Source organism: Chelmon rostratus, chromosome 4 (assembly GCF_017976325.1).
Source record: "Chelmon rostratus isolate fCheRos1 chromosome 4, fCheRos1.pri, whole genome shotgun sequence".
Taxonomy (NCBI): Eukaryota; Metazoa; Chordata; class Actinopteri; order Chaetodontiformes; family Chaetodontidae; genus Chelmon; species Chelmon rostratus.
Window position 1 is genome coordinate 26,356,858 of NC_055661.1, and position 23,668 is coordinate 26,380,525.

At 40.8% G+C, this 23,668-nt stretch overlaps 1 protein-coding gene across 1 annotated transcript in view; it reads right to left on the reverse strand.

Annotated features, from left to right (window-relative positions):
• The window catches only part of LOC121605217 (gamma-aminobutyric acid receptor subunit gamma-3), a 45,485-nt gene extending 30,070 nt beyond the window's left edge, over positions 1-15,415 (reverse strand). The window contains exons 1-2 of the mRNA XM_041935041.1: positions 15,363-15,415; positions 14,992-15,137 (exon numbers count right to left, since the gene is read on the reverse strand). Coding sequence (XP_041790975.1) covers positions 14,992-15,137; positions 15,363-15,415 — 199 coding nt within the window. The remainder of the gene's footprint in view (positions 1-14,991; positions 15,138-15,362) is intronic.
• Between the last annotated feature and the right edge of the window lie 8,253 nt (positions 15,416-23,668).

Here is a 23,668-nt window from a genome sequence, read left to right on the forward strand (position 1 = left end):
CAGCCTCACTATAGAAATCTTCTGATTTAATGTCTCCTGGTCACGTGTCTTTATTTGAAAAGGGACGAAGCACAAAAAACATTAACTTCATTTAAAAGTAGAGTTGTAAGTGGCTTTTTTGCTAATTGCTATTTTCCACCTGTAATCACAGTACAGACGTTATGTACACATCAAAGACTGTTTGCATGTCTTGCAGAGTAATAATAAAGAGTCAGTCTGATAACCTGAATTTGCCTTGAGTGACATCACTTGAGTCAGCATCAGTTGGGTGTGAAGCATGAAAATGAAAAGCCTCCTCCAACCTGCTTTACATCCACGTCCTGACTCATAATAGACATAGTGAAGATGCTGGAGGAGAAGAAAGGTCCTCTCTGAGGTCCACACACTCCTCACAGTGCGAGCACCAAGTTTCCTTTTCCACTACGATCCACCTGCTCCCCCTGATCTGCCGCCGTCTCTCGCGGTGGAACACCCCCCGGCTTTCCCCACCTGTACTGCTCTCAAGGATTTCACGCTCAGCGTAAAAGTGTCATTCGAAGCTTGAACTTTTAAACCGTGACAGCTGTGACATACCGCTGCCACGAGCGCTCACATTTACACAGCAAAGAGCTCCTCCATCATTTTACACTACCTGTCTTTGGAGTGCTCGTGTCTCAGCCAATTAAGTCCACAGCGAGAATTTTTCCACCTGCCAGTCTGCGTTCCAGCGTTCGGTTCACGTGCTAACAGATGGCACACTAGAGAACACTTCTGCAGAGTCCCTGCTGAGGCAGCTTTTCAGAAGCACTACGTTGATAAGCCCACAGCACCTGGTGAGCAAACCACATAGATCCACTGCAGAAACCTCTAAAAATAGCCAGACCAATAGATTTAAAGATCGAAATGTAATATTTCACAATATCTTTCCAAAACCTTTTATGTGAACGATTCCCTTTTGTACGTTTCTGTACATCAGTATAATCTGCCCGTTTCAGGCCATATAACCACCAGATGGGACGGTGCTGCAAACACTTCAAACACGCTCCGATGAGTGAGCTAACATCTCATTGTGTGTGAGCTGTCAGCTCGAGCAACAGGATGCATTTTGACCCTCGGAGCAGCCACCAAGACCAGAAATTAATTGGAGATAATCAACCCTGCTGGTTGTCCAACAACACAAAGCTGCTCTCCTCCCCCCCGACCAGATCGCCTTTCCCAAACAGAGTGAGTTCACATGCACAGACATTTCATCTAAATAAGAGAGATCAGTAATGACTGCAGGAGTCTAAAACCTTCCATCAGGTTACTCCCCGAAAGCCAACACACAGGCCCTCTGCTGATAATAAGGCCTTACACTATCAGAGTTCAAAGAGAAGAAAATAAAAACTCAGTATTTTTGTGATCCCATTGGGCAGATAAACTGGCTCATTACACAGTTTCCAAAAGAGAATATCACCAGCACAAAAAAGGTTTCATCTAATTTAAATTACAAATGTGAACTACAGTACAGTACATACTTCATTATATAAAGGTGCACTGTTGCACAACCCTGTTTCCTATGAATTAGGCTCATATGCAGCTAATCTGCATTAGTAATTTATGTTCAGCTGGAAGTCGTGAGACGTTCAAATACACTCAGAAAATTTCTCTTCAGTCACAGATTAGGTTTGAATCGATTCTCTTCTCGTGGTCTTCACCTTGTGGCTCTTTTTAGATTCGAACCCACGTGACGTCGTGTCCAGCTGTACAGTTATAAAAAGACGACCAGCAGGAACATTTTGATCCACAACCTCTCTCCATCATATCTACAGCGAAAAGAGCAGCAGGAAATCCACATCTGAATCCAACATGTGGTCTCGCATGAAAAAGTACCTGCTATTTTCGGTCAGTGATTTGTTCATTTTGAGCAGGTGGGATGGCCCTAACCCTACGGTAAAAACGGTACCTGTAGTCATGTCTCCCCTACGACATTTAGCTACAGAGGTGATTTGGTCTGGGTTTGTATTTAAAGCAGCACAGACATAACTGAATGATCAGAAAAAATATGACAGGAATACTACAGGCAGCAGTGTGCCTCTATGATCCTGTCCTCTTTGTGACTACATGTTGCTTATTTTTACTTTGATCATGAAGGTGACACGACTCCACAGAGTATCTAGTAATTTTAGTATATAATTTAGAGAATATTATAGATCCAAGGTGAAGCTGACAGAAGGGACTGAGAGACAAATGCACTATTAGAAATCCATCTGCTGCTTCAGCACCACAGACGGCACCATGGATTTATCAATACACAGCACAGTTAGACTGCTGACATTCATAGACACAGCAGGTATTTCAGGTTTTTGATTTCTCTACATGTTGAAGCCGTGTGCATGAGGCTGTTTAGCAGAGTAAGCATCTGAATGGGCTTAAGTTAGAATTAAACCTCAATCAAGCCTCAATCTTCTCGCATGTTATCATGTGAACAGCTTTCAAATGCACATCAACGATCCTCTTACCGTTCCGACGTCCCGCCTGCAGCGTTAACATTATTTCTTCCTGTCCCTTGAAACAAACGCTACGTTTATGTTTATACTCACATATACCATTACAAAGCTACAATTCTCATAAATCGATTGATGCAAACCATTTCAAAATACCGATTGACAACAGTCCAACAAAAACAGCGTGGGCATGGACATGTCAACGAAATTTGCATTGCAACCCCCGTGTTAGAAACAAGATAATAAGAAAGATAAATAAAATCAAGATAATAGAATAAAATAAACTAACGTGCAGTAAAAATATGCATAAATCCAATAAAAATATGCATAAATGCAATAAAAATATACCAGAAATAAAGAGACAAAAAATATATACTAAAACAATAAAATATGCCAACAACAGATGAAATATACTAAAATGTATATACTGAATGCAGCTGAGAATTTAGGTAGGCGTGAGTGTATGTGTTTTTATTAGCTACCATGTTGAGCAATGCTATTTTCTAGATGATTGTAAAAATGTTTTATTTTTTTTGTTTTATTTTTATTGAATTTGGACTTCGCTAAGGCTTCATGCTGTGGTCCCATTGTGTTTTCCAGCTAATATGTCTCAGATATAATCATCTGCTAGCATCTATTTGCAAAAAAATAATAATAATGTAATATTAATTTTAATTTCTTGGTAGCCTTAATCCATTTAATAGTTCAGATACTTCAAAATGCATCAAAGTGGCACACTGACAGGCCACTGATGTTCATCACATCCCTACAACCACACTGCTAACTTGGCTAATCATCAAACAGATGGATTAATGTTGATTAGCTAGCTGGAGTTGATAAAGACTGCTGCCACATAGATGAGAATCTGCTTTTGTCGGTATGACTCGAAAAATGACTCAAGTGGTTAATCTGCCGCTGTCAGTACTGTGAACTGCATGTGTGACGTGCTGCAGCAGAACGTTTAAATAAGGGGGTGGTGCTTAGCAACAGAGTCAACTGTCAACAACACAACAGGTCAACAATGTCAAAGAGTGAGTGTTCAGCATCGGCTAACAACGTCTCACCAACACTCTCATGTTGTCCTGCCTCGCCATAACAGCACATTTGATGGTCAGGAGATTAGCTTAGCCTAGCATAGCGCTGCTTGTCTCAGTCTTTGCGCTGCGACAGAAATAGACCCCGAGGCGTGGGCTGCGACAGAATAAAAACAACGAGTAGTTCAGTCGTTAATTATGTGCCTTTAAAATTTGCACGTTTGGCAATGGAGCTGCATTTTACTTTCTTTATTATACAGTGCTAATTGTGTTGCAAGCTATAATTCTGCACCTGCCAACAGTGCCACTTAGACTGCGACAAGTCATTCAGTAAATGGGGACGGCTCATTAGCGTTAGGAAAATAGATAACATGAACTAGTAATAAATTAGTAGTTGTGTGTCGGTTATTTATCAGCGCAGCCATCGGTGAAATATTTGGAATGGATCTGCCTTCACAGATACCAATGCAACAAAAGTGTGTTGTCTGAAGATGGGCAGTTTTAAAAACATCAGAAAGACAGGAGAATAACAGGGAATGAACTCTCGGGGGAGGGTATAATCTGCTATGCAAAGGTGAATGAGTAGTTGGAGACATGTATACAATCATCCAGTGAGGGGGAAGAGGAAGCTTTAACCTCCTGTGAGATTTATTTGTCATTAAGGTGGGCAGAGGATGATGAACAGGCCCACGGAGACGTTAGCTAATCTCTGTCCGGGTTTGCGCTGGAGCCCGTCTGATGAATGGATGTACATTAGCTGGCAGTGAAGAGTGGCAGCAAACTGCAGCTTCATCCCTTTGCTTCACATACCGACAGTGATGTTTGTAACAAACATGTGACCGTGGCTGGATATTTTCCTTTTTATGTCAATGGGAAATTAGAAATGTCGTTGTCAGGCTGCATTAAGATGTCGTCCCTATTCAAAGGAGCTGAGTTTGAGCAAAAACGAAGTAAAGGAAGTAAGAGAACAAAGAAACATGCCCCTGGAACATCATCTGAACTGCAGGAGCCTCTTGTCTCCATCGGAGGGTCTCCATCGGAGGTGTGCTGGAGTCAGGGTGGAGCCACCAGCTGCATCTCATCATCTCCACCCTGCCAGACTTCAGTCTCATCCACTGGGTCATGTTGCGTTCCACCAAGCTTGTATTCTACTCTTTACCACTTGCTTCTGTCCTAACTTTGTTCTCCGTGTCCTCGTGGTCCTGCTGCTCCTGGCTCCAGCCCCCCCCCCACCCTGTCTCAGACCCTGATTACACCTGGCGTTAACATACGTTTGATTTGACCACAAGTGGACAGCTGAGACACGTCACCGTTAACACCTGCGTCTGTCATCAAGGTGTCCATCTGACCGCTTGTGCTCAGGTTTAGTTGCTGCCTACGTCGCTCCTGCTGGGTCGAAGTGCCCCGTGCACAGTTATTATGTGTAACTGAGCTGTGGAGGAGTTTGAATCCTGTAAGACCTCTGCCGTATTAATTCCCACCTCTCTTCATCTTTTTGTACCTTTTGTATAAGACCTGTTCAGCGTATGAAAGAACAGCACTGCAGATGCAGATGTGTCTTCCTCCCTGTTTACAAAGGACTGAAATATTCAAAGAGTTCACTAGACTTCCACTGACATAAACCGATCAATTATTCCGACCTCTGCTGGGCGACCCCTGCATGCGATCCTGAGTGGGTCTGGATCTTCCCACCACATCCTCCCCTGAATGGATCCTCAGTCAGGAAGTTAATCCGTCTTTGATTTTCAGTAATTCTTCATCACCCATCACAGAAAAGGTGCAGTGAGTTACTCACGATGCATTTTAGTGACGGCTGGTCAGTGCCAGAATAAAGTGGATTAACTTTCCTCTTCGATGCTCAGTGGTTCAATTGGTTGGTTGAAATCAATATCAAAACATTGATCAGAACATTTTTCTGATAAATTCATGTGTGAATAATATTACAAAATTACAAAATTACACATGAAATAATCAAATTGAGGTTTGACTCAGTGACCTGTGGAGAAAAACTTTAAAAACCTTTTTCTATAGTTTTTTATTACAATTTGCTGATTCATTAATTTCGACAGCAGAAAGTAACAGGATGTGATTATATCATCATAATACAATCGGGTGTAAAGTCAAAATATAATGAAACATGAAAGATTTCACTATCATAGATAAACCTGCCCTCAAGTATAGAGACCCATTCTTACTTTTTTCACAATTTTGACTTAAAGTAAGTAAAAATATTATCTTACTATCATTCAATTTGGACTTGATAAATCAAAAGTTTAGCTTATTATGTCAACATATTGACTTGATTGAGTGATTGAAGCTCTTTTGCATCATTCTGACTTAACCTTGAGTATATTTACTATTAGCGCACAAAACCTTAATCTGTTTCTCTTCTTTTAATGGCAGAGATTCATACTAAAGTATAAAATAAATAATTTTATTATGTGTTGTTTTATTACCTTGAATTCACTAACCTTCAAGAGCAAAGCAGAGTTTCATTGTTGTCCACGTTTTCAAACCAGGACTTATTTCTTGTTTCTCCTGCACATTTTTGTCGACTCATTAATGACATGAGCGAGCAGGAGCTCCTGATGACATAGCTACATGTGGGAAAGTCGCGTCGTATTTCTTGGTTGGCGTCGACATGTTCCGAGCCGCAGCATAATGACTTATGGCATGAAGACTTTAACTTCTCCTCTCACTGTCCGGGCTCATTACTAGAAGAAATGCCAAGGGCTCTGAAATATTCAGAAAGCAGAACAGATCACCTCCCTCCGGCTAACTGTGCCGCGGCCGATCATCTGTCACCCAGTAAGTAGCCAGACACCAAAGCTAGTTTAAGAAGGGCTCTTTAATGAATGTGCAGGAAAATAGCTGCAGAATGGCTGCAACTAAGACTGGAGTTAAATCTTAGCGTATTTACAATAACACTTTTCATCTTACGAGCATAAATCTATCGTGTTTTGACTAAAAACTGGTACAGCAGCCTCTCGGTTTAGCATTGTGGTGTAAATTATTGTTAATATTATAGGTTTAAGTTTGGATAGTCCATGAAATGTACTACAACATCCTGCATGTTGAATTTAATAAACAGATATCACCACAGCGTCATCATCATCTTTGACTTTTACAGCTGTTCTACTCATTGACGTCATGTTAAGACTGGAGTATTCTGCTGGTCCTGGATACCATCTGAAGACTACATTTCTTACGCTTTTTGACTTGTACCTTAGTACGTCATTTGATACGTTACTTCAGTACACTTAAAGAACAAATATCACTGGGATGACTATAGGAACTGCAGATGAACACTTAACACTCCAGGAATTCACCTTATAGACACCTTCCCTGACTATCATCATCAACTTATCCATGTTCTCGGTTTTGATCTAGTCTTTTTGCATCTGTTACACATTGTTAGTTGATCTGGTGTTTATCGGATCCTTGTGGGAGCCGTCTGGCTGTTGAACTGCAGCATCATTTGACGTAGCACTGTGATGATGCTGCTTCACATCACAAACACACTAGTATTATTTATTTTATCATATGCTCATATCATTATATCTGTGCAACATATCCTGTGTGTGTGTGTGTGTGCGTGTGTGCATGTATTTCTCCAAGGAAACTGTATTTTTGCCAATATTTAACATTATTTACTTCTTATATAATGTACGTAGCCTTACATTGTTGATTTCATTTTCTTTTTTTATTTATAATTGTTCTACTCCTTTTTAATCTGATGTTGTCTGTTGTAACAAGTGAATTTAACTGGCATGGGATCAATAAAGTCTTATCTTAACTTAACTAATCTTATCTGAACTTATCTTCAATAAGGTTTACCATCACAGTTTGAAAAAACGTAAGCTGCAAATGAACTTAGCAGTGAAAATACTGAAACAGGAAGTGAAGTCCTTCTTAACTGCTGTTCCATTTAATGATGACAATTTACTCAGTCTCTCCATTATTCTCCATTATTCTGTTAGCTTAGCGTTGGTACTTTTTGTTGACAGCATGATTAACACTCATCACTGCAACCCCATCGATCACACGGCAGCAGAAAGCTCTATGACATGAAACATGCCCCAACATGGTTTCCTTCGCGAAGGAGAACAAACCTCAGCCAACACACGTAGGTGGTTAAACTTCATGCAGAGAGCAGTCGGTATGGGGCTTTCTGTGGTTTCATGTGAGAGAAGTGGTGCGAGTGTGGCTATGGAACCATAAATACACACATATCATGCAGCTAATTAAACTCTTACATCCAAATGTGTATCGTCTGCAATAAACTCCACCAGAGATATTGAGGAAGGTTGAGCTTGAACAACAACAAGCAATAAGAGAGCACAGGCCCTTCTAGTCTGCATGTTTTTATCATATCCAGTTATGTTGTAGATCTGTAGACTGTGCAGGTGGAACATAATCAGACAGGCTAAAGTCAGGAAGGCCCCCCCTTTAGACGAAGCTTGAGATCATTTCACCTACAGTAGCACTGCATTAATGTGGGGATAACTCCACCATGTAGGACACACAGAAAGTCACCTTTATGATGGTAAATCTGTTCAGGCTGAAATGGACTGGGTCTGTTTCATAGGAATCAGTTAATATGCACATATGCATGAATGAATGCAACAATGACTAAAATGGGCGTTAAATTTAGATGATTTTGACAGAAATATTTGTGCTTTGGTCCCTGACCAAACTCCCCACCAAATTCTATTCAATCAAATAGGCTCTAACCATTTGATAAACTGGTGTGGACTTTCTTGCTCTTTATACGTCAGCTGACCTCCTTCTTTGCTCTCGTCATAATAACTGCAGCCACTAGAGGGTGCCACCGAACAACAAGCGTAAATGTGGGTCGTAATAAGCCGCTGGTTACGGACGGTTTTCTGGTGAGGACGGTAAAATACACACCTGAATGCTAAATTTCAAACTTGTGCGTGAATTATTCTCAATCCTCGCACACCACATTTGATTGTGACTGACTGAGCTTCAGCTCGAACAAAACTCCTCGACATTGAGACACGCGGCTCTGATTAATTACCCTGAACTAAACCTACAATGTGTTCGCCACATCAATCAATCACTGTCATCTGCTGCGCAGAGCCTGACAGACCCTGACAGCATCCTTTGTAACCAACTTAGTTACGAGGTGATGGTGTAAACAAAAGCCTCGCTCACATTTCTGAGAGAAAGGTGGCGTCTGAAACGGCACATTCCTGTTTTCCCTTTTCAGGCTGATCCTCATCTTCTGTTATGCCTCTGAAAGCCTATTGTATGACTGTGATGGTGTCAGCTTTTAACCGCTTTTGTCTTGACATTGTGCACAATGGAGAGAATAAAACAGCTGCGAAATAATGAGGGGATTTTATTAAAGTGCTACACATGTACTCATGGATCTGGACTTCTAATCATTATCAAACCTCCTTTATGGCTTTCATTCAATGTATTTACAATCTGTAATTACGTCTTTATACGGTAGTTTCATTGGAGACATTTCTAGAAATTATGCAGGCCACAGTTAACACACTGTTAACTGTTAAATGTTAAGTTACTGCGAGTGCAAACACTTCCTGCCGCTGCTTGTTCATATTACAACCCCTATTTTAAAAAAAAGTTGAATCACAGAATGAGACAACAACTCAACTGAAAACAGTACAAAGACAATATATTTAGTAGTATTAGTATCATGATTGGGTATGAAAGGAGCATCCTGGAAAGGCTCAGCGGTTCACAGCGGGGATGGAGCGAGGGTCACCACTTTGTGATCACATTATTGGATAAAAGAGACTAATACCTGGACTCAGGAACACTTCAGGAAACTGTTGTCAGTAAAGACAGTTTGCTTGTAAATGATTTCACTCTGTTTTTATTGAAGTTTTACACAGAGTCCCGACTTTTTTGGAATCAGGAATGTAAAATCATTCGACTGATGAAACACGGGGTGTCTTTTATTGTGGAGGTGTCACAGGAAATGCAATGTTTTGTCTCCAAGGTTAGCTGTGACCATGTCTGACTCACAGGAAGTAGGCCGTTGGTATAAGCCTGCCATTGGCCGACTCTTTCCGTCGAGACTCTCCTCCCCTTTAACTATCTGCGTGTTACGTGAAACAAGAACAACTACCTCCAAGCTCGTGACCTCCACGCTGAAAATGGAAAGCCTGGACGAAGATATGGATCCTGAAACAAGGCTGTTTGGTTCTTTCACTGAATAGTTGAGAAGATATATATTAAAAAATGTTTATTTTGGGGGGTTTAAGCCATTTTTATGTGTATTTTTTAATGTTAATCTCCCATGTTCCACCAAGTTTGCAAGGCCACCATCCTGGGTTTAGCCCCGCCCACGACGATTGTGATTGGTTTAAAGAAACGCTAACAAACCAGCGTGTTTTGTCCCTCTGTACCAGAATGATAATTGCCTCTTCAGCTCTGACACAGCACTAAAACAAAGCGTGAAGATAACGCCCGGCTGTGGCAGACGAGCCATGAGCACAGGCGCTCTACAAAAATGCATCAACAGATCAAGACATTGGCGTTTTTGGCAGTTTTTAGTTTTTGTCAGGGAGGATGCAGCAGTCGGGAGGAGCAGCCACATCGAGCTGTTAGATGAAGAGCTGCAGGTGACAGACTGCTGAAGACGGCCTGCAGTACCAAAACAAATCGTGTCTCCGTCAGTGTGAAATGTGTCCAGTGGTGGTGCAGGCAGCGTTCGTGAACAACTTGGTCCAAATGGCCGTTTCTTCTTTCAAAATAAGCCTTAAGATACAGCGACAATAATGAAGTCCAAACATCAAATGCCAGCACAGGCAGACGGAGCTGAATCACTCCTCACACGATCGGTCCAGCACAGCTTTCACTTCACATTCAGGCCGCGTGGTGGAAATGCCCCTTGTTGTTTAACCGCGGCCAATTACAGCCTTTGAAAAGTCACATTCATTAATGCTCAAGAGGACGAGGTCAATGACTTCAGCGCACCATCTGCCATCATCACAACAAATGACTAATTTACTTATCTGTGGTTTGTGGGCAGGGGAATCAATAAAAAAAAAGAAGCTAATCGCCAACATCCTATTTATCATTGCTTCTTTGAAATTATCCATGCAAGTCAATTTAGCCAGCTTTGGCTGGTCGACCCGGGAGGAACACAGATCTGTGATACACAACAGAATTGACAGTGTGTGTGTGTGTGTGTGTGTGTGTGTGTGTGAGGGCTAAAACAGAGGCGAAGAGAAGCTCTGGTCGTCCCTTAAGCAGCTCAGTGAAAAGGTCACCGTGTTTATAACTCCGACACCTACTGTAGTTGCCTCCAGTGGTTGACAGCTGAGCGGTGTGCAGCATGAACAGCATCTGTAACCAGTGGAATTCCTTCTCTGCTCATGATTTTCACTGTTTTACTGGATTACTACAAACATCACCCCCTCCAAACTCTGCTAAACAAAGTCATTTGTACCACACCCTATTCTGAGGTTCAGGGTTATTAAGGGTTTGTTATTAAGATCGTAATTCAGGTAGAGCAGCTTCTTAACTTACAATCAATAAGCAGTAATTAGGAGGTTATTGATTCAAAACTCTCATTTAATGGCCTAGTAGTTGCAGAATATGGTCATGCAGAATAAAGCATTAATAAGAGCCAACATGCTAACTATGGATGCTAACAACAAGTGAAAATGTGTACCTTAATGTAAGTGCGACTGCTTCTTCTTATCTTAACCCTTTTGTACTTGTAATAGTTTAAGTTATTACTGATTAGTGATCAATAATTTTGGATGAACAATGGATCACATGACTGCATGTGTGTGAAACCCCTCGTCTCTGTGAAGCTGTGAAGCGTCTTTTAGCGAATAGTTCTGGTTTTACGACTCACACGCTTGCTTTTTTTCAGTCTCACTGTTTTCGTTAAAAAGAGCTTTGAAGATCCTCTGTGCACTTCCTGCCCTGCACTGAACAGCAAGCAGACAAAGTTAGCGACTAGCTGCTGAACACAGCACAGCACTTAGCAGCTAAAGAGCGCATATTTCCCTCCGGAGGTGCTGGAGACCAAAAACAGAGCTAAAAGAGAGTGAACGTCGGACTAGCATCCGTCAGGTGTTGAAATATGACTCGAATCAGCTGGATGTGTGAATAAACAACTGCTAACATTTTCACTTAAAGGGCCAGTGTGTAGGATTTAGTGGCATCTAGTGGTGGGGTTGCCATCTGCAACCAACTGAGAAACATGGCGGATGAAGAGCTCATTCTAAGGTAGCAAAATCATTCTCATTTTCAGATGATTAGAAACAGTTTTAACGAAAACAAATGTTAACATACAGCATTTCTGTTAATATAGCTCCCTAAATGCCACACACTGGACCATTAAAAGGTGATAATATGTCAACTCATTTCTGTTGCTCCAAGTGGCTGAAAAAATCACTTATTGCAGGATTAAAGCACAAAAAATATACAATTTTAAGACAATTGGGAAAACTCCAACTGCAGATGAAGCTCATGTGATGTGATTGAAAGCTGCAGAACAGCTCCCAAACCTGCTGTTCATATTAATGTAGAAGATATATAGAAATTATTCTGTCTAATATTCTTGTCCCACTTGATTGGTCTTTGTATTCAGTTTTGTCCTCAGTCACATATTTATTTTATTGACATACCCACTCATTTTCAATAGTAAACACACAGCTAACGTATGAAGATGAAGAAGTACATTTACATGACATTAATGGTTAATTTAAAAGTAAATGTGCAGCTCAGTATTCTTGTCCCCTCTGTCCCCACAGAAATGCATGATGGGACAGATGGTACGGAAAGGAGTCGGGGCACTGAGGTAAATCAAAGCACCTGAAAGTGGCCACAGGGTGAGTGGAGGTAAAGAAAAACCCCGATGTGCTACGTAAGAGAGGAGAGCGAGAGGTTAGAGTAATTTACTGGAGTCAAAGAGACACATGGAGAAACTGACACAGAGAAAGTGGCACTTAGGGTTCGAGAGAGGAATCGACTCTCTCAGGACGCCACCAAAAGGTGTTTTCCACCGCTCGCTGTGCCCCTCAGTGACACCCTGCATACCAGTAATATTTGCTCCTTTCTTTCAGGCCAAAACAGCAGCGTACCTGGCCTGGTATCCATAGTAACAGGTGTAGTATACATGCAACAACTGCCCTCAGGCTCAAGTAATACAGGTGCTAAAGACAGTTTGCTAAAACTATGTTGCACATGAATACAATGTGCAGATATGTACATAATGTTTGTTACCTGCATTCACTGATTTTTAGTCCACGTGTTAGCAAACAGCTGCTTCAGCATCCAGCAGACAGCAGCATTAGCATTAATTTGAAGCTACATTTGTGGCTTAGTGTAATATGCACTCTCCTTTCAGCTCAGTTTTTGGTCTCTGTGAACTTCTCAGCCAAATATCTGGCTCTTTAGCTTAGCTTTAGCCTTAGCTTAGCTTAAATGCTCTGCTGTACTCGGGCCTCCACTTGGGGCTGAGCTGGTGGTGTACAGTGAGTTTATAAGAGCTGAAATGATAAAACAGTAAAGCTTTGGTTTTTGAATGACAAAACATTTAATTTAAAGGTGCTAAAAGGCTTCATGGAGCGGTGGAGAACTGCAAAGATGAGTTATTTGATCCATTGTTATGATTTAAATCGTGATTATGGCAGCTTTAACATGTATCAGCTGGCATCAGTTTAAAGGCAAGTCTTGAAATACTGCTGACACATTGAACAGAGTAAGTTAGCCGGATGGCAGCTGGTCCAGCTCTTCATCAGCGGCAGGCGCTGCAGAATTTCTAAAAGTATCAAGACATGATGAAATCAACAAAAGCCAAAGACAGACGAACGGCATCGGCGCAGATGAATCAAGCTGAGGTAACAGCCACGTCTGAAGCAGTGACTCTGTACAAGGTGTTGAGTGTCAGCTGGACATCTTGAGCACTGCTAGAACAGATGAAGCCCCGACCTCCACCCTGAGCTGTGGTCTGCAGCCCATTTCTGCTCCTACCTCACAAGGAACAAGTCATGTCAATATCTCGCATGAAGCTCATCTCTCTCATGCATCCAACTCATAAACCACGTGGCAGGATACGACCGTCACACGAACGCTGGCTCTACATGAGCAGCAAGCCACATATCCTCCAATCCTCTCACACTGCACGTGACACAAGAAATGCAAATGCAACCGGCGCGAGGGTCGGGGGAATCACTGTGCTCAAAGTTTCAACCTCCAAATGTGTAATTTATATTCATGAGGATCTGCTGATGAGCCACATCTCGACCTTTGCTGCAGTCGGTCAGTAAGTAACCAACGGCTGAAAAACTGGGTGATTTCCTGCTCGCTCGAAACAAACAACCACAGACGTGCTGTTGAACTGTGAGAAATGCAGCTCCACCAGTGTGAAACCAGGGAAACACAAATATTTTATTATGTGCAAAATTATGACAGCGTATTTTCATTATTAACAAACTACTGACTTTGACCATTACTGGTTCCAATGACATACGCATCTAAGATACTGGTTCCCAACCTGTGGGTCCTGACCCCCACGAGGCATCACCGAAGCATCATAGGGGGTCTTGAGGCCTTTCTGATTTTAAGGGGTGTAAGAAAACCTTTGGAAAAATATGCAGGGGTCTGATATCTCAGCATATTTTTGAAGTTTGGATTGGTTTTTTAAGATATTAGTCAAACAGGAAGCCTTTAAGAATGAAAAAAAACTTAATGCAGACAGAAAATTGTGTAAAACTTTTGTAAAAAATATCTTAAAATCTAATCTAATCTAAAAATATTTGGAAAGCTCCTCTCTGATTTAATATTCACAGGAAATAATCTGCGAAAAACTTGATCTAAATCGCTTGTTTTACACAAACTTCCTGCAGTTACTGAGTTCACTGTTTGGATTAACTGCACGGTTTATCAGCTGCTCTGCACTGTTATTGTTCTGCAGTGAATTTAATGAGAAACATTCAGAAAACATGTCACTTAGTCAGAGGTTGTCCGTTTGCTCGGTGGTAAAAAAGGACAAAGATTAGGAACCACTGATCTGAGGGCTCTGTATGTTATACACAGTACATCCACGCACTCTGACTTTACCTGAGGCAGGAAATGAGCTGTCACACAGGTGTTACAACATGTCACGACCGCATTACAATAAGCACCACATCATGGTGCATAACAGCTCCCATGCAAACCGGGTAGAGCAGGTATAAGCAGGTGTGATGTCTGACCTTGTAAAGCATCGTGACCCCACTGATTATTAATTTACTCAGTTTAACTGTCTATAAAACATCTTCATGCCTTCATTATGAAGGTTTATAGCAGCTCTTGCATTGCATTTTTTTTGCATGCATGATGTTCATGAAGACACCAGGTGTCTGCTCTTTTATCAGGTTACAGCAGCAACTGAATCTGCAGGTTTATGTGTGTATGAATGTCACTGAATCACAGTCTGCAGGTGAAAAACATGTTTTCTGTCACAAACACGTGAGTGAAACTGAAGAGTTGGTTACCTCCGATATCCGGACGCAGTTTCTTATCATATTCTTTCAGTAAATTGTTGAGTATTTCCGTGGTGTCGGTGTCCTGTGATTTAGGAGCCAGCATCTGGTTCACAGTGACATCCTCGTAGTCCTCCTCATAGTCGATCGTTAGAGAGCTGCACAGGTAGAAAGAAGGTGGATGAAAACAGGCGATGGATGACATGAAGTGAATTCTGCAGACTGCATGCGTGGAAACATGAGACGAGAGTCCGTCAGATAAACTTAGAGCTGTGCGTAAAGTTGTCTTTAGGAGGCAAGTGACAAACATCACCGCGTTAGAGGAGTTTATTTCATCCAACATCCCTGAACACATCTTATCAGAACAAAAGTACGCCACTCACCATGTGTGGAGGACAGACAGGAGGGACACATACGCCAGGAATTTGGATGACATGTTTCCCGCAAGGTGACAACAAGTAGAGACGTGCGAGAGGACGGTGCGGTCGGTGTCTGGACGCGCTGGTCACAGCTGCTCAGAGGATGAAGCGAAGGAAAAGCTCCTCATAGTTTGTAATCCATCAGAAATTTCACGCATTGTTCACAATCGGGCGTTTTTTAAAATCCTTCCTCGAAGCTTTTCTGGCGCAGCAGCAGCAGCTTCTCACTTGTGAGGGCTGCAGATTGCGGACAGTGCTGGTCTGCAGGTGCGCACAATCTGAGCGCGTCCCCCGACAGACCCTCATTCATCCAAAACTCCTCCACGGGAAGTCTGCGTCACGCCACTTTCTTAAGGACTACTTTTTGCAGATCTCACAAAACTGTCCAATCTGCGTGAAAATACTTTTTGTTGAGCTTTTGCTTTCTCTCCTCCTGATTAGTTATGTGCCAAATAAAAATAAAAATGCTTTGTGACTGGATTGAACTGGAATTCTTTGAGAGAATATTTAGAAAAGGTATTAATTTTGGCTTTGAAGTAAATAAACCTAAATCACCAACCTATTTTGGTGCTGCACCTGCAGTTTGAGCACAGGTGATGTGGCCTCTTTGGAGCTCTTGTTAGTTGCCACATATTCATTTTAAGGCTTGCATATCAAAGTGCAAAAGCTCTTTCAAAGCTGCCCAATTCGACTAATTGCCGTGCAACCTTTGTAGCACTGTTTGTAATTGTAATTGAGGGCTCTTGTCATGCTTTGTATTGTCTATTGTCTGTACTTAAAGTAGCAGTGATGTGGACAACCAGTGGCAGAAATTTAACACTTAAAGGGGAAAAATGAGCAGCAGATTGAGATATCCTGACTTTCAGACATTTGCATGGGTTAAGTAAAAAAAAACAACCCACAGAATCCACGCCAATGCATATTTTTTCTACATTTTTTTTCTTTTAGTCGCTTGTATATGTACATATATAGTCAACTTTTTTTTTATTTCTCTATCTCTATTGCTATTTTTCTTTCCAACTGCTATTGCATGCTGCTGTAATACCCAAATTTCCCCAGCTGGCGATTAATAAAGTTTCATCTTATCTTATGTTATCCTGCATTTCCCATAATGCAACCGGGAACTGCCTCCTAAGTCGCTCCTTCCTTCAATACCCACACTCCTTGTATATAATGCAGGTTTTCTGTTAAAAAGTTCAGCCGATATTAACTCTAATAACATCTCTAATCCACAGCAGAGTGATCTGTTAACCTGAACCTGTGGAGTTTCCCTAGGAGCAGTGTGTAGGATTTAGTGGCATCTAGTGGTGAGGTTGCAGACTGCAACCAGGTGAATAAAACCTACCCTACCTGTGAAACATGGAGGACTTTGTGGAAGAGGAGTCGCTCTCTCTGTAGCTATAAAGAGCTCATAATAAAAACACAATGATTCTCATTTTCACGTGATTCTACTCTAATGAAAACATATTTATGAACATTATATTTAATCTCTGCTAACAGAGCCCCTTAAATCCTCCACACTGGACCTTTAAATGAACGTTGTTCTGTCACCAGAGTGAGAAGTAAAGATTGTTGTCAGGTGAAAAAGGCAGGGAATAACAGAGATGACTGCATGCTGTGTGTGAGGGTAACTTCTGTGAGTATCATGTCAAAGTAAGACTAGCAGCAGACTCTCACTGACCTCATGGAGGACAAGGCCACAGCAGCCCTGCCTGCCCAGCTGCAGGCAGCAGCATCAACATGCTGTAACAGACAGTGTGATGATCCTCTGACATGCATCCAGTCTGAAGTGCTGCTGATGGAGCTGGCTGCTGTCACCCTCTGCTGGTCAGAAAGAGAAGCGCAGACACATGCAGCCCTGTTAAAACACGACAAAGCCATACGTCATCCTCATAAATCAACTGGAACCTTATTGCTCGGCGTTGGGATCATGTGCTGCCCACTGCAAGAAATACAACCTCAGTGGTCCCACAGGAAATCATTAAAAGCGTGCACATTTTTTATTCTTTTGGCATAAATGGATTTAATTGTTCATATTGCAAACAGCTTCATTTTAATGGATTTAGATTATTTTAATGGGCTCAGAGGATTTCTTTTTATGTTAGAGATAATGATTATCCACACCTTTCAACTCATATCATTTCTCTTTGTCTGTAATTAATTAGTACAAGTGTTGATATGTGTGCATATATGCGCATATTAATTCTCATCTGAGCAAAGCAAAGCATGGAAAATACAATATGTAGGAGCATTATTATAAAAGCCACCACCATGTGTGAGCTCTGTATTGTATGTATGTGTTTACATTATGTTTTAGTATGATTGATGAGGTTATTATTTTACAACCTGATTCATTCTGTAAAACTGTGATTATACAAGACAAATCCAGACATACTGTCCATGATTGTGTATCTTTTGCAATATCGTGCCACAGGAAACATACTGTGACCACAAAAAGACAGATGGCATGAAAAGTGTCACATCTTGAAGCTCATGTGGGTTTATTTTTTTATTTTTGGGGTATTTCTGCTTATTCTTATGCAGAAAAGGGCAGAGAACAGTTCAATAACAGCCTGTCAATCACGTTTTCAGCCCTCAGATTACACAGTTTATTAGTTTAAGTACTTACAGATCAGTAGGTTCAGATCAGGGAATCAGTGCAACTTATGTTTAAAAGGTTTTTTCCCAAAATTTTAGATGAAAAGTTTAAATCAGTCTGATATAATTGCAGAAATACAAATAAAAACAAGGAAAATAAATGCAAATTTATTTTACTTTATTTCAAAATGTTGCTTTCTGTAAACTGCAGCTGGATTTATGCTTTACAACATTACAGTGTTACTGTAGTTTACTGGATTTAACAAACTATCAGTGATGTAAATATGTGAGGTTTGTGTCTGATACATAAAAGTGAACTGATGCAGTGAAGGAGAGTGTCTTTACATGTGCAGTGATGCAGCATGTTCAATAAATCAAACCCTCAGTTTTGATGAGAAAGAGTTACTATTTTACAGCTTTATTTCACAATGAACATTTTATCTTAAAAAGCAACAATGATTAAAATGAACTGACCAGCATATACAGTTCAATACATAATAATTACCTGCTAGGATGCAGGTGTTTTCATTGTGTGTGCTTGTCGAGCCCAGTCGCCACAATAAAATGTTGGCACTGTAAGTTTCTGCAAACCACGGATATGCTAAGTTGGCATCTTTCATCATATCAATGTTCCTAGAAGAGGTCAAAGAGACGTAGTTCAGATTATGGTGCATGTAAGGTGAGTTTTTTTCATCAGGAGGTGGAGGAGATGGTGGAGATGCAGCACCATGTCAAGCAGCAGACTGCAGTTCAAGCTGAGTTTGTGGCGACTACACCGGGTATTTTAAGCCAGAACATGATCTCTCCTAACACTAACCTAACCAGACCATAATCACAGTGCTGTCACAGCATAAAACTGAAACGTATTCTGGCGATTGAGTCTCTACGTCAAAACTGAGATAAAGGCATTGAAAAGTACCGTAAACAGTGTTTTCTTTATGGGAAGAACTTCATCACCTCCTTTGGAAGCAGGCTAACATTTGTCGTCATGCATTATTTAAAGTGTGCACTAAGTTCCAACTAATTGTCTGAAGTTGAAGTTTTCGACTGACATTTCAAAGGCTTCTTTCTGAGCTATGCATCAGTGCACAAAGATAACAAACCTGCACAGCACATGTCTCATCAATAATTTACACTTTTTAATGTTGTTGCAATCTCTGCATGCATGACGGTGTGTGAGCATCCTTCCAGCCACCAAATTAAAACACACATTACTGTGCACAGTGAGCAGAATATTGTGTTGTGTGGATTAAAGGTCACACAGGTAATAACAGAGTTGCAGAATGTGAAACACTGATGTGGCTCTCAGTCAGTCAAATCTTTGGTCAATCCAACATCCATCAAAGCCACGTCTTTCAGGGTTTGTACATTAAAAAACTAAAAAAAAAGACTTTGCTGTTAGCACTTGTAGACTGTAGAAGATAAAGCTGAACAATTTGCTTTAAACTCTTTTTTAAAGATTTGTTTTTATGTCATTTCCACCCTTTCATGATTTTATGGAGCATTTCTGTATTTCCTTCTTGTATTTCTTACTTTCCTGCCAAATCCATCCTTTGTCCGGCACTTTAAAAAGTGCTTTATTACTTTTTGTTGCATGTGTGCAACTGCAAGGTGACCTGATGGTTTTTATGATTTTATTTTATTAAAATTCATGTAATGATGTAACCTTTTGTACTCTTTCTTTGCGATTGCTTCCTGACATGAATACAGTGATATAATAATTAAACAAAATCTTTCTATTCATTTTGAAGCAGATCGGTGGCCGACACAGTGCCTGTTATACGGTTCATAGAAAGAAACAGTCAGTTACATACAAACAACGTGACTTTACGTGTTCTTTGAGCCTCTGTGGAGGAAAGCGGATTCACACTTGAAATTGCAGAAACAGTGAAGAATGCTCACTCAGCGCTGCAGGAATCAAATTACATCAGCGAGCTACACGCAGGAGCTACAGATATTTTGTATGCAGATAAAGTAGCTGCAGTGTATGTCTGAACATAAGGTGCAGCGAGTGTTCTCTCGTCCCTCCTGACTAAGCAGTTTTGCAGACGTGTCACAGATAGTAGCCGTAATGAATAGTACCTTATATTAGAGTTGCCTATGCACGCCACACAGATTTTTCACCCTTAGCACATCCCCAGCTCTTCAGTTGGCCCTGAGCCACGGCCTGCACACACCTTATACCTGTTTGTGGTGTATTTGCTGCACAAACCTCTTCTCTGTGCACATGAGAAGCCCACAATAAAGGAATCGCTGCAGGGCTAATTGTTTGCACCAAACAGACATGGGACTAGGCATTAGCTGTTAGCTAGTTAGCAACAGACACAGCATATCTGTGGGAGTGTGTATGTGTTCAGCTCAGCCTGGGATAGATTAATCATAAACTCTGGTTCTTCCTGTTGTTTCCATCCAGTCTTCCCCTTTTCCCGAAAAACTGATGTTAAATTGAAGTGAAGCTTCCACAGTTACTTATTAGAAAACACCACACTACTTAAAAAAAGCACTTCAAAACTGTGCTTTTTTCAATCAAATAGCGGAGCAGATTGCTAGAAGGTGGAGGATTTTAAACATTTCTGACTACTCGTGGGAGGTGAATTGCGAATGAATGAACCAAGGAACCAATTTTTGGGGAAATTGTGTCATCAGAATAATTGCATTGTTGTAATCACATAAAAAAATATATGTGCATCTATTTTTGTCTTTTGATTTAGCATTTTACAGCATCAACCTGCCTCAAAATAACTAAACCAGGCTCATTTTCTTTGCCTTAATCAGCAAGGTATTTGCAAAACGGATAAATGTGTATGGAGGTCAGCAAGCAGCAGCACATTCTGACAGCGTGGAGCATGATTTGACGGCGCTGTCGGCGAGAGAGGACGGGCCTCTTCACCAGCACATCCTGCAGCCCATCTTTGCTTCTCAAGCTATATGCTATGATTGATGTCATTTGGTGCCATCAGTGACAGCTTAATTTGGTGTAGAGTATGGGCCTGCTGAATGGAAAAAGCAACTTAAATGGAGCTAAATCCTTGACAAACAGATGTGAGCCAGATGTTGCCGCCACAGAGACCCCCAAGATGGATTTACCAGTAGACCAACTACAGAGGCTGCATGATCTGGATGTGCATGTGTGTAATCAAAGGAGAAACAGCACGTGCAGGCCGTTGTTCCATCAAGCGAGATTAAAGCAGTGTTTTATCACGTCGACGGCATAAATGCATCTAAATATGTGCCGCAGATTCATCCGATGCTGAATCTGTATCTGTCTGCGTGTGTTCATCTAGAGTCTCACAGCAGAGAACTGACATTTATCGTTTCATTATCACTTTCTGACCAATAACAGCAGACACACTTGACTCAGTGAAGCTTTATTTGGACTCAGATATGCATAACAATTAAGAAAAAGGGTTTCAATAGTGGCCCAACCCTTAAGTTGGTCATCTGCACAGATCTTTTACAAAAAGAAAATACATGAAATAAACTCATTAAACATGGTAGAGAGCACTGTGCTTCCAAAGACGTACGAGATCAGCTAAAAAGAATCAGACTGTAGCCATATATAGAAAAAGACTATTGCCAAAGGGATCAAATATGGATAAAAAGAAGGTCAAATGATCACATACAACCATAAACAGAAGTCATTACCTATATGAGCATTATTTATTGCTTCAGATATTTGCATTTAAAGAACAGCCTGTACCTAAAAATTCACTTAACCGTAATAATACAATACAACTGGTGTGCTCCATAAACGTATTAAATAGTGGCAGAAGGCATAAAGTCACATGAGTAGATCACATTCATATTTTAATCTTTTACCCAAACAGACAGCAGGCTCAGCTTCGACGTGTGGCTGCAGAAGACTGCAAAAACGTCCCCTGCTGAGGTGAGTGTGGTGCATGCAGCCTTCACAGTATCCTGGACAGAGCTTGACTTCATGTGGTCTTCAGGTGACTTTAAAAGCACTTTAACTTACAGCTGCTCCACTGAATACAGTGACTCGCACTCTCGCCGAGGGTTAGATGAGGAGTTAGGAACAGTCTTGTCTGTACAGTAAATAATGAAGCCAGGAAACACTTTATGTTAGTTATTTTTAATCTTCTGCTGAAACTAACCCTAACTCTTATTTATTTAATCTGTTAAAAACTGAAGACTTTCTAAGCCTCCGATAAACTTTTTATCGGAGGCTTAAATTCTGGACTTTTTCTTGGCTTTCTGCAGTGACTTTAAGCTGCCTGTTGCACAAGATGAAGTTTGATCAAATTTTTTATCTAAAATCAGCACAAACAGCAACATTATAACTTATTTTCACACTAAACTCACCACTTTCTTAAGTTGCACCACTTCTAGTGTTCTTATGCTACAACTCAGCTACATTAGCCATGTTGAAAGCATTGTTGCAGAGAGTAGTGCTTCACCTTATGCACCATTTGGGTAAAATGAGTGAGAAACCCAGTATGAAAGTAAGGGAAATAGTAGACTAGTCTTCAAGAATGTGAACTTATGTAGTTTGTCACAGGACATTTCCTAGTTGCTGGAAATTGGAAGCATATTAGTAGCATATTGGCTCTTTATTAGTCATTATAAAGCACTTATTAATGCCTTATTCTGCATGACTATATTCTACAACTACTAAACCATTAACTAAGAGTTTTCCCTCAATTACATCCTAATTACTGCTAAAGTGAGGAAGATTTTGTACATCAATGTTTAATAAACCTACCCAAACCCTTAATAACTCCGACCCCATAACCTCCAGAGTGAGGCATTAAAAAGAAGTGCTTTATAATGACTAATAAAGAGCCAGTATGCATGAAATATGAATATATGCACCTTGATATAAATTGATAAAACTTCCTCTGGCTTTAACCTACATATATATAGAAGCTGGTGCAACAGGACGCTTGAGTCACGGAAAGTCACTGGCTCTGTATGTACGTATTAAACAGAGAAGATACAACTTTAAAGGAGCTGGTAGGCAGATTTCTTTTCTCTCGACAGAGCCGGCTAGCTGTTTCCCCCATTTCCAAACTATATGCTAAGCTAGGCTAACTGTCATGCGGCTGTATTTCGATATTTAGAGTACAGACATGACAGTGATCAAAGACACATATAAGCATATTTCCCCAAAAGTTAAAGTATTCCTTTGATGGAATTGCCTGTTTCCAGTCTTGATGCTAAGCTAAGCTAACTGTTGTTTGGCCATACCTCCATATTTAGTGTACAGACATGACAGTGATGTCAATTTTGTCATTTAAGCCCCATCAAAGACCCTTATAAGCATATTTCCCCAAAAGTAAAAGTATTCCTTTGATGGAATTACCTGTTTCCAGTCTTGATGCTAAGCTAAGCTAACTGTCGTTTGGCCGTACCTCCATATTTAGTGTACAGACATGACAGTGGTGTCAATCTTCTCATTTAAGCCCCGTCAAAGACACATATAAGCATTTTTTCCCAAAAGTCAAAAAATTCCTTTGATGGAATTACTTGTTTCCAGTCTTTATGCTAAGCTAAGCTAACAGTTTGCAGGTGGTAGCTTCATATTTACTGTACAGACATGACAGTGGTATCAATCTTCTCCCAGCAAGAAGGTGAATAATTGTATTTCACAAAATGACACTCTTGACATTCAATTAAAAATCCTATCTATACTTGATCTCGTGTCTTTGCCT